The 12,563-nt window shown below is 39.5% G+C and overlaps 1 protein-coding gene across 1 annotated transcript in view; it reads left to right on the top strand.

The window, feature by feature from the left end:
• Window positions 1-12,563, top strand: part of L3MBTL3 (L3MBTL histone methyl-lysine binding protein 3) — an 85,258-nt gene that overhangs the window by 33,057 nt on the left and 39,638 nt on the right. Inside the window, exons 8-11 of the mRNA XM_059827835.1 lie at window positions 574-678; window positions 2,312-2,447; window positions 8,755-8,846; window positions 9,405-9,556. Of these exons, the coding sequence (XP_059683818.1) occupies window positions 574-678; window positions 2,312-2,447; window positions 8,755-8,846; window positions 9,405-9,556 (485 nt within the window). The remainder of the gene's footprint in view (window positions 1-573; window positions 679-2,311; window positions 2,448-8,754; window positions 8,847-9,404; window positions 9,557-12,563) is intronic.

Here is a 12,563-nt window from a genome sequence, read left to right as displayed (position 1 = left end):
AAAAGTATTCCTGGACAATGAGCTAATCTGGACTCAGCATATAAAGGAGAAAATGACATCGAAGAGGCCATCCCTATATACAAACAATGTTTCATATTTCTGCCTTACAGTTCATCTTTGATGGCCTGAGGTGTGGAAATGAAAAGGCAAAATAGAGCATCATTGTTGTGATTATTATAGGAATGATGACCACCAGGAAGATGTCAAAGTGTCACTGTACAGGCTGAAAAATAAATAATTACATTGTTAAAAAGTTTTATTGACAATTAGTGAAAAAAGTTGAGGGCAAATCATGTCATCTTCTTTCCCTTGATTAACTTCTTTGCTAATTCTTTGTAATTTTCTTACATACTCTTAAGTTTTAAGTCATTCTAGTATCAACATGTTTTTCAAACAATCATCAATTTCTTTTTTCCGCTGTATGTTTTTAAAAATGTGATACTTATTTTATAGTGATTTTTGTTCTTTCAGAAACATGAATAATAAATAATCATTGTTCTTTTCCTTAAAAAGATATTCTGTCTTTCTCTGGTATACTTTCAGAAGTATTGAAACTGTTGTTTTCCATTGCAGTATCAGTCTTTCCCATACAACAAAAACGGATTCAAAGTAGGGATGAAGCTGGAGGGAGTGGATCCTGAGCACCAGTCAATATACTGTGTCCTCACAGTGGCTGAGGTAAGTAGAGGCCGCGAGCAGCCATGGTGCGGGATTACAGGAGAGACTGAACCAAAACAGCAGCAGCTGAAAGTGCTCGCTCTTCCCTAACAAGCAGACAGAAACTGTATGTAGGAAGATGGCTTTTAAATTAATAATGCTGTATTAAATCTACCTGACAGACATGTAAAGACTATATCCAGTGCCATGCAGCCGTGGCTATTTACATATATTTAACATATTCAGCTAGAGAAAACAGTATTACACTAGCTGGGTGATGTGTGTTTTCTCTGTAATCCTGTAGTTTATATTTAAAAGAGAAAATAGGTAGAAAAAACATAAGTATGACAACTGATATATAGCAGTTTTATAGAAGTTTGATAGTATTTACAGTTGCTCCATTCACTGATACAAATACCTAACACTTTTTTGTGTTGCAGTTGTGCTACAGTTTTTTTCAGGCTGATGGCCTCAGAAATTGCCTGTATTGACAACTTCTACAAGTTAGTGTACAATATAAACTCAGTTTGTCTTTTTGCTGTAGTTTATGAAATCATTTTTCTGATGAGTAACTTCTTTGCTTTTAATAGTATGAACGAGAACCCGTTTCTTAGTTACATTTTGTATGTCTTTCATCATACCTTACATTAGTTTTTACGTATTTTTACCAGTGATCCTTTTTTGGTTGAGTTTTGTGAATTTAAATGGGGAAACAGGAATAGGTAGGTACTCTGCTTTGTATCACTGGTATTCTAGGCAGCTGTAATTTTGCAGTTTATATTTTAATAGCCTAGGCTTTTGTGTTCCCATTTCTGGATCTCTTCATGGCCCATACCCACAGAAATGGGATATGGCTATCTCTTCCATTTTCTTGCAGATGGTGTGTCAGTGGTTGAGTATTTCCTGTGCACCTTGTGCTCAGCACTAAGTGATGGGTCATGGTTTACTGCAGGATGACTTGAATTCCACAGAATTCTGAGACAGCAAAATGAAAGTTATGTAAAAGTATAAATTAAATATAAAATAGGGTGACATTGATGTAAAGAGATTTTCACTGATGACTGCAGGAGAGTTACGGCATTTGGCGCTTGGGAAGATGTGGAGAACTTCTGTACAGAGAGAGGGATTGTGTCCTGTTTTTCTCTTCCTCTTGGTCGTTAACATCATGGAGTAATGAAGTTCTGGGGGATAGCGCCACTGACTTCTCATCTTTAATAATAGTTCTCAGTACTTCTTTGGAGAGCCTGTTGCACATAGTTATTGTTGAGTGCTCTCTTGCATATTGATTAATCGGGATAGCTTGACAGCATCATTATCTGCGCTTCGTCCATGGTGGTATCAGATGTATTCATGCCCTTCTGTAGGGTTTCTGTTTTATTCTGATGTTGGGTTGAACAGTTTTCTAGTTTTTGAACACTAAGGTCAATATCTAGCTTTTATCACCAGAAGAGGAGGCACTCAGATTGAGAATAGCTTTGCTTTTTTATTCTTTCTTTTTTATCAAATTAATGTATTCATCCAGTGTTGGCTTGAGCAGAAGTAAAAGGCTGACTGAAAACGCACTGTTATTATACATAATACTGAACAGAAGCTGTTATGTGTAGGGCAAACATCTTAAAACATAGTGTTGTGTGTTGTACATTCTTCCTTTTAGGTTTGTGGCTACAGAATACGACTCCATTTTGATGGATACCCAGATTGTTATGATTTCTGGGTGAACGCTGATTCTTCAGACATTCATCCTGTTGGATGGTGTGAGAAAACAGGTCACAAGCTTCATCCACCTAAAGGTATTTTTTCATTTGAAATGTGTGCGTTTTCCATAGCTCTGAGATTGAGACTATCTGTGTAATGCTGTAATTTTTTTTTTTTTTTGGCAGAAACTTTTTTGTTCATTTAGTCAGAATATTTGAACATGGCTAACTAAACTCCACTTGAAGTCTTTCTGAAATCTTGAGGTTGAAATGCTACCTTTTTATTCAGTGGAAATTCAGAGAAAACAAGAAAACAAAATGAACCGTAAGAGTAATTCATAAGGCGTTAGGAAAGAAAGTTAAGCAACAAACCTAGACCCCAGGTGAATGCTTATTGCAAGTAAAATGGCAGCATACTGGTGAAATGTATGCTTAAACTTTGGTCTTACGGGCAGCTGAGAATCCTTTAGTGGAAGGTGTTAGGATATTTTCATTACTAGATATTGATCACCATTGTAGTACATTGTTGGCGCAGTCTAATAAAGATTGTGCTGTTGCCGCAAAGAGTAAGCTTGAAGTTGAGACAGAAGAGGAATGAACAGATAAGGAGGGAGAAAAAAGGGTAAGATCACAAGCCTGAAAGCATAATTTGTACATAGCTTATGTAAATGGTATACATATATTGAAATAGGTGTAATTTGCTTGCTTACTTAATTTGCTTTGCTTATTCTGTTTCAGATTATGTAACTCCTTTATTTTGGCAAATGGAGTACATCTGCACTGAACTGTACCATAAAAAAAAGGAATAAATGGGCACTGTTTTGGGGTAGGAAGGGAATATGTGGGGATGAAGGGAGCAAGTTCTGAAGACAGGAGAGTGAGAAATAAATGAATGTGGTGTTTCGACGTACAGAGTGAGGGTAGGATAATGTGGTTTCACAAGGCTGCAAAATGATGAGTGTACAGAGTCAAGAGGGTGCATTATGGAGAATTATAAAACTGTTGATGTAACTGCTGGGGTGTGGAAAGTGAGAGTAAAGCCACTGAAGGTGTATAGGCAGAGGGCCTGCCAGCGTGGGAGAGGGTGGCGTTTCTGCACCTGAGTCGTGGAGGAGTATGAAGGAGCGTGTGTTGCTATTCTGAACACTCTGCGAGCTCCCCTCTGGCTACAGGCAGGAGTGCTCTGTGCTCCCGCTCCAGTACCAGAGTTTTCATTGGACATAGTTCTGGATAACTGGCTGTGCAGAAATAGCAACTTCTTGAACATAAATAAGAATTTCTCAGAAGGTTGGCCTCCACTGAAGTAATAAGTTACATGTAGCAAATAAGTAGTCCCCAGTTACAGAGTTGTTGATGTCATTACAGCATGCTTAGTAAGTTTTACATCTGTGATGAAGGTTTGTCATCTTTTCCATCTTAAATGCCTGGTTTAGAAGGCTTAAGCTTTTGTTAACAATGAATTATTGCTGCTGGAAGAAAGTTACTGTCTGTCTCTGAGTCACTTTAGTGAAAAGTTTTTTCAGTTTCTCTTCTAGTTTTAAGTTGCTGGGAATGTTGTTCTTCTGTGTTTATTTTTTTTCACCATACCGAAGCAGCGGGTAGGTTTTTTACTTAGGAAAGTCATGGAGCCTATCAGAGGTGTCGAGGGAGACAAGTTAGGAAGATATATGATGGTAATTATCAGGGTTCTGGTTGTCATCCTGCACAGCTGTGTACTCCTACCATCCCCAAGACGTATTCTTGATTTTGAGTAGCAAGGTTGTTCTCTGGTATTTTTATCCATGCATGGCTTGGCTCTGCCACTTCACCTCAGCGGTAAACCATTTCATCATTGATGAGGTACGGTGTGATGGCTGAAACCTGCTCTTGTACTTGTGGGACTTCTCCGTTGTCCCAGTGCAAGCCTAGCTTGCATGTGGGGTGGAAGAGGAACTGGAAAGAACAAGCAGTATGGTAGAGTCGTGCATTGGAAGGAGGCTGGGGCAAACAGCCATTCATCAGTTAAACATATTTTTTCTAGCTTTTCAGCAGAAGGGCTTTCACTGCTTATGTTTTACTGATATTTGTGGAGTTCTGTTATTCTGAGGGGAGGGAGAAGATGCCAGTCTTAGGTTGTTGGGGCTTTTTGTGCTTTTTTTTTCTTGGGTTAGACAGATTGCTTATGTTTTGCTGTGGTATGACATTTTTATAATGATTTCTTTTTCGTGCCCATTACAAATCATACGGACACTAAAGTTGATACCACTAATGACATAGGGCACAGTATCTTATATAAAATACCACCTCACAGAAGAACTCAAAGGTTGCATTAGTAGCCATTCGCTTTCCAGATACAATGCAAACTTACGGTGTAAACCATAAACTATTTGGGACCTGGTGGCCTGAGAAAGGAGCAGACAGTCCTGCCGTCTTTCTGTGTAGTGCAGCCCCGGTTAATCGTTCCTGCAAGCTTGGGCGGAAGTGTCCTGCTTCATAGGAGGGGGTTGTAAGGAGGGTGTGCTCCAGGGGGATTTTGGGGCCCGGTAACCAACTCCTTGTTTTCTAAGAGGGTTGAAAGTGGGTAACTTTCCAAACAGGTCTAAGTTGATCTTCCCTTGTGAGGGATGGGAGGCTATTTATTGTGATGGGAGGGGACTTGGAGGGGGTGTGAGGCACATGAGAAGGGAAGAATATTGTTAGAGATGTTTTCCGATGCGTGTTTGTATCCTTGTTTATTAAAATGGAAAGGGCAGGTAATTCTCAGTGCCAGCGGGCAGGACAGGCCTCACAGCAGGGTGTCTCCCATCCCCATGGCAGCAGAGGCAACAGGCAGCTGCCGCTGGGCTTCCAGCAGACACAGGGGAGCGGAGCTGCAAAACCAAACTGGGTTTTGCGGGAAGAAAAAAGATGGTGTTTCAGGATGCTGTTCATTCTGTGGGCGAAGGAGGTCGCTTTTCTGTCTCGCGGAGGTGAAACCTGCAGAGTGGGCTCCACTGTGGTAATACTGCTGGGTTTCTGCCTGGATTAAGCCAAGAATCACTTGGATACCAAAGGGAGAAGTTGGTGCAGCAGAGGCCACCTGGTCTTCTGAAACAACTTCAGAGGCGATCTCTGCAGTCAGCAGAAAAGGGGAGAGCCTTGAAAACTGTCTGTCACTGAAGGTCCCAAAGTAAAAATTGCATTGACTTTTTTTGGGAAGAATAATACAGCTCTGTAGTGTTTCTTTTTAAACAAAAACAAGTGTTAGCAAATCAACATAAACGAAAGCATGTAAACAAGCTAAAAATGAATTTTAAAACCAAGGCTTATGATCCTATCACCATCAAAAACAGGCATTAGTGAAAAATGTGAGGCATGAACTGCACGTTGAAGTTCTGCTTCAGGAGCCCATATGGTCCTAATAATGGTGTAGTTTCACAAATTCTTGAAAATAAAATTTCACTAACAAGTCATTAAGAAGAAAGATAGGTCAAAGTGAGCAGACTATTCAGATTCACAGGAGATGAAAATGTATTGCTGTATTATGACTCTTATCTACTCTTATGTGGAGAGCAGCCCTGGTCAGCAGCAGGCTCAATATGAGGCAGCAGTGTGCCCTGGCAGCCCGAGAGGGCAAACCGCATCCTGGGGTGCATCAAACACAGTGTAACCAGCCGGTCAGAGGAGGTGATTATCCTGCTGTATTCAGAGCTGGTGTGGCCTCACCTTCAGTACTGTGTGCAGTTCTGGGCCCCACAATTTAAGAAGGATGTGAAGGTCCTTGAATGCATCCAGAAGAGGACAACAAAGCTGGTGAAAGGGCTGGAAGGAATGTCCTGTGAGGAACGGCTGAGGACTTTGGGCTTGTCTAGTTTGGAGAAAAGGAGGCTCAGGTGCGACCTCATTGCACTCTACAGCTTCCCAAGGAGGGGAAGTGGAGAGGGAGGTGCTGATCTCTTCTTCTTGGGATCCAGTGACAGGATGTGTGGGAATGGTTCAGAGCTGCACCAGGCAAGGTTTAGACTGGATATTAGGAAGCACTTCTTTACCGAGAGGGTGGTCAAACACTGGAACAGGCTTCCTAGAGAGGCGGTCGATGCCCCAAGCCTGTCAGTGTTTAAGAGGCATTTGGACAATGCCCTTAACAACATGCTTTAACTTTTGGTCAGCCCTGAATTGGTCAGGCAGTTGGATCGTTGTAGGTCCCTTCCAACTGAAATAGTCTGTTCTGTTCTACTTAACGAGTTACATTATTCCAGTTAGCCTTCGTATTATGTGTTTGTAAATTGACTGGAAATTAATAAAAACCATAGTTTTAGTTCATGAATACTGGCCTATATCTACAATGACTAAATCAAATTCACCTTTGGTCCTTTTTTGAGAGATGATGTAGGAGCTAGAGATCTTCCTTTCTCACTTGGTGACTGGAAGACCCACACTGTGTAGAAACTGTTTCACAATCTACTGAAACCAAATTTTTTTCCATGGACTTTGTCCCAGTACCAGTACCTGATGCCATCACACATGCAGTAGGTGGCTGTTCTGTGTTGCTGAGTGTGAGCTTTGAGCTAGGTTTGAATATCCTCTAGAATTGCAAAGGGAAAATTAAAGCCTCGATACCACATACCTTTAAAAATTATTTCAACTGGTCTACAGCTATAGTGTATCAAGACAAGAGGCAATTCGAGTATAAAGAAAAGTATCATTGTTTGGGCTTGGATGTTAATTTATGTTAGCTGATATTTAAAATGAAGACTGAGAAAGGAAGATGTGGAGAAGGTGAAGTTAAAGGATTCTTTACTTGTGGTTCCTTGGAAAGTATGAGATTCTCAGAAAGTTAAACAGAGCTGTTGTCTATGGCATATTTGAATAACACTGCAAATAGTCAAGAGATGACACATTTCAGTAGTTCAGGCAATCACTCACTGAAATTGGTGGTGGGTTTGGTCTTGTTTTACTGGATTGTAACGTATGAACTAAAATAGATGTTCCTGTAACTATTATTTAACAGGTGAATAAAGGAAAAAGATTATTTGCTTATGAATCTTAGCACTGTTTTATAGACTAGAAGTGCAAACAGATACTTGTGAATTACTTTATGCAGTTCAATATATTACAAATTATTTTTTTTTCCTCTAAGAAACTGGAAAAGGCAAAATATCAACAGAAATTTAGATTTCTTTCCAAGTGCTGTACGCATACAATAAAAAAATGCAGAAAGTCCATGCAGGGGACAGTTTACACTGTAAATGTATAAGGGGTCCTGGGCATGGTGTAAACAACTGTTTTGATATAACATAGGGAGTTAATTTTAAAGCTAGTAGTGGCTATGCTGTATTAGTGGTAGCCTGAGGATGTCCTCTTGGTGGAGGAGGGAATTTTTTTTATTAGACTGACTGGCATAGTGGGAAGAGCTTTGGGGCCTCTAGGCCCTTTGCCATTTCTGAAGTAGAAGCAACAGACTGGAAAGCAGCTGGAGAACACTTGCCTGGAGCTTGTTGGTTGTGTATGTGTCAGTCAGACCACCAAAAGGAGGTTAGTTGGTACCCACGAGGCATAGAGGTGGTGAGGTGCAGTTTTCTTGGGTAGAGACAGAGACGTGTCTTGTAGCCTGTGCCACTTGGAGAGATTTGTTCAAAGGGAGGGAGATCATAGTGTAAAACTGATATCTTCCTGAGACTGATTTTTTGATACATGGTAGAAGTATGGATTTTAGTTTCTAGGCTCCCCCTAGACATTCTGCCCCTTGAGGACCTTCAGTTCCCTTGATGGCCTGGGCTGCAAGGTCCGACATCACAAGATAGAGCAGTGATTTTGTAAGAAATGTTCCCCAGCTTGTTTTGAAGGTGAAATTGAAACTGAGCTGAAATCCCCTGAGTTCTTGTCTAGTGCTTTATTTATATGACTATTCTTCCTCCCAGATGAAGATTAGGAACAGTTCAAATGTCAGTTGTAGCCAGCTATAAGAAACTAATAATGTGCAGCTCAAGAAAACAGAGTATTTTGCTCAGTTAGTGTAAAGAAAGCTCGACATTTTGGTAAGGAAGCTCAGCCAGCCCTAAATAATGAATGTGATTCCTCTTTGTAATACCAGATGCCCAAATAAAAATAGAAAAGCTTCATCAACTTTCTTTTGAACTCTATAAGCTCCTCTAAAGTGAGTCCTGCTAAAATTTCTAATAATCCAAACCAGTGCTCCCTCAGAGACTCACTGAGTTCATATTGGGGCAGAATTAATAGGTAGTTTTTAAAGTAAATTTTCCCAGTGTAGTTTATATAAAATTAGAATGAATAGTTAACAGTGCATAATCTTTTCAGTTGAATTTGTAAGAAACAGTTCAGAACTGGATGGAAAAAATAATTTCATCAACTATGATCAAATCACCTGCATGCACCTTGTCTCATGCCTATCACTTCTTGCCCTTCTTTTATGATCCTCATTTAGGATACAAGGAAGAAGAATTCAGCTGGCCCTCATATCTAAAGGCATGCAAGGCTCAAGCTGCTCCTAAATCACTGTTTGAAAACCAGAATGCAGTAAGTACTCACTTGTTACTAATGGTGTGGAAAGTTGCTAGTATGCTCATGTGCGTGGTAGAGACTCACAGCACATTTCAGCGATGGCAGACTTGAGACCTGAAATTTAAGATAAAAATGTTTACAACAAATTCAGTAACAATCTCCACTTCAGTTTCACCTCGGCAATTCTGATTAATGAATTTTTTACTAATCTTTTTGAATGTTTCATCTGGCACATTCAGAAATGGTGTATTAAATGAAATTTAAGACTTGTTATTAGTACTGTGTCTTGCACCATAATGTTGTGGAACAGGCATGGTCTTTCAGAGAGCCTATCTAAGACAGTGTTAAAACCAACACATTTAATTTTAGCAGCATGTTTAGGGCTTTTTTATTTCAAGAAACACAATTCTCTGTGTTTGAGCGTCTCTCATGTCAATTAATTAGGCTGCTGCCACTCTGGTGGGGCAGCTAATTGGGAAACTTAGAAATGACATGAATATATTGATTGTGGACACTGGGGAGATTTCTGAATTTATAGTATTTATCTTCCATTAAATTTTTTTTTCTATATAGACAGTGATTCCTTCGGGATTTCGAGTGGGGATGAAGCTAGAAGCCGTAGACAAGAAGAACCCGACTTTCATTTGTGTTGCTACGGTAACAGACATGGTGGACAATCGTTTTCTGGTTCATTTTGACAACTGGGATGAGAGTTACGACTACTGGTATGATGTTCTTGTTTTGTATTCTAGTGAGACATATCAGAAATGTGTTTAGTTTTAAGCACAATTTTCTGTGATACTTTCCAAACTGTTGATAGAGTTCCCATACCAACTTTTGCTAGAGTTGTAATCATGGTCACCAAAGTATGTCTCAGTGGCAGACTGGAGGAATCCAATTTCCCATGTCAGATTGCACATAAAAAATGTTTAGATTGTGTTAAATGAGTGTTCATGTGTGCTGCTACATCTGGAGTTGTGGATTAATTTCTCATTTCAGTTACATAGTATCTCTGCGGTTGATATCTTTAATGAGGAATGTGTACCATGATAATGTGACTAATTGTACTTGGAATTAGGTTTACGTATAGTTGTAAATTGAAAGAAAGACTGCATTTTTTCATAAGGTTCTTGATCCACTTACGTTGTTCAGACGAATCCTTAGCCATCTTCTGTAAGGCATCAGGATAGTCACAAAACCTGGGTTTAGTCTTTTGTGTTCTACATTCCTCTGAAAATTGGGATCCTGCTATGCTGACCTGTGTTAGAGATGATCTTTCTGCATGTTGTATGGTGGAGGAGCTTTGTGTATCTATATAGAAAAGTCAGTGGATGGAGCAGGACATACTATGAGTGTAAAGATATTGAATGAAATTCAGGCTTTGGCTGTCACAGTGCAGGTTTGTGTTTGCATTTGCATCTTCTTTTGGCAGATCATTTGGAGCAAAGTAATATACCTTACATTCTTGGAAGAGTAAGTTACTGCAGAACAGGTAGAGCATTGATGACTGCTTAGGCACTACCTCAATGAGAATAACATGAAACTATTATGTAACTTCAAAATTTTGTGAGTTCATCTCTTGAAATAATAATTGTATGGGCTACATGACAAATAAGCTGTAGGAGAACTAACCTATTGAAACAGCAGTTCATTTCAGTGAAGTCAAAAACTGAATATCAAGATAATAGGCCATATGAGTCAAAGACCAGAAAGATTAGTGATTATTTCCATGAAGAAGTAACACAGAACATACATTTCCTCTACAAAGCAGCAGGAGACTGGGGACTGGGAAAAGGTATTCTGAATTTCCTGATATTTAAATGCTCACTAATAATAGTTGTGCCATTAATTAATAATGAAAACAGCAGTTAGGCAAAGCTTTTAGGGCAAACATAGTGCAATATGACCTGTAGTTTGTTCAGAGGTAGCATAGGTGTTGTGGTTTATACCAGCTGGCAACTAAGCACCACACAGCTGCTCACTCCCCCCAGGTGGGATGCGGGAGAGGATAGGAAAAGTAAAAGCAAGAAAGCTCGTGTGTTGAGATAAGAACAGTTTAATAAGTGAAATGAAATAAAATAATAATGATAATAATAAAAATTGTAATGAAAAGGAAAATAACAACAACAACAACAAACAAGAAAGGCAAGTGATGCAAATGAAAACAATTGCTCACCACCCTCCAATTGATGCCCAGCCCAAGCAGCAGTCCCCGGGCCAGCTTTTCCCCTAGTTTATATACTGAGCATGACATCATATGGTATGGAATATCCCTTTGGTCAGTTGGGGTCAGCTGTCCCGGCTGTGTCTCCTCTCAACTTCTTGTGCACCCCCAGCCCACTCGCTGGTGGGGCGGTGTGAGAAGCAGAAAAGGCCTTGGCTCTGTGCGAGCCCTGCTCAGCAGTATCTAAAACATCCCTGCTTTATCAACACTGTTTTCAGCACAAATCCAAAACACAACCCTATACTAGCTACTATGAAGAAAATTAACTCTATCCCAGCCAAAACCAGCACGATAGGTATCTCTCTAAAACATAGCACTGTGTATAGTGGACATACACTGAATTTCAGGCTTGTTAATATTCCCCTGTCAACCGGAATTTTGTCCACCAATCTTCTCAGAAGAGGGAAAAGCAGTTTTTAAGTACATAACCAGGCTTTACATTATACTCTGAAGTGGGTTTTCTGAATTTAATATGTAGAATACATATGAAATACATATGAAATAATACCTTCTTAAAGGATAAGGGAAAATTTAAGTGGAAAATATATATGTGTTTGAGAAATCACTGGAGCTGTATTTATACTGAAGCCAAGGTGAAGATTTGTTCTTTTGGTGAAATCATAAAATAGCTTTCTGGAAGGAGTAGAAGATACTGCTGGAAATACTGTGCATGGAAATTAAATTCTGAGTGGCATGGCCTACCTCTCTGCATTGCTGTGATTGAGAACACGAGTGAATAGAGGAGGAAGGAAAGAAAATGGGAGAAAAGAACATCAAATGAAAGCAGCAGTGGAAGGTCCGACCAAAAGAGAGCCTGAAAATGCATCCTGAATGCATCCCACTTACACTTCTAATTTTAGATACCAGGTTTGTAAGGGCCTTAAAATATCTTAGGTGCATAAGCTTCACATCTACTGACTGGTGTCTGTAACTAAAAATTGAAAGTTCTTTTGGAATTACCCAGAATGGAGCCTCACAGTTTCCCTGTGCCTGCATATAAGTTTCAATCTCAGAATTATAATGAAGGAAAAATGATGTCTTTAGTGTATGTAGTTGATTATTTTCAAACAAGTACCTTTTTTTTCTGTATACCTTTTGTGATTTAGTTTGTTTGAGTAGATTGAACTTTTTCATAGAGGTTAAAAGGCCTTTCCTCATCTTGGATAACTAAAAGATAGTTGACTGATTTTATTGGAGTTCAGGCAACAGAAATCTATTACCATCGCCTAAGCTTTCAGCCTGAAGATACTCTTCCTGACTTTCTCCTGAGTATTACAAAATACATTAATGGTTGAAAATAAGTACCCTGGCTAGAATTAGTCGTTACTGCAGCTCTTTAATGCATGGTGGTGATACTTTCAGTGCATTCTAAATCCTATTAAATTGTTCTTTGGCAGTGGCTTTTAGAGGGAAGAGAAGTGAACAAAATTAACAAATTTAAAGCTCTCCTTCAGGAAGGAGAATTTTGACCTATATGACACAAGCCATCAGGTCCTTTCCGTCTGTCC

The sequence above is a fragment of the Gavia stellata genome, chromosome 2 (assembly GCF_030936135.1).
Source record: "Gavia stellata isolate bGavSte3 chromosome 2, bGavSte3.hap2, whole genome shotgun sequence".
NCBI lineage: Eukaryota > Metazoa > Chordata > Aves > Gaviiformes > Gaviidae > Gavia > Gavia stellata.
This window is presented reverse-complemented; position numbering and strand designations above follow the sequence as displayed.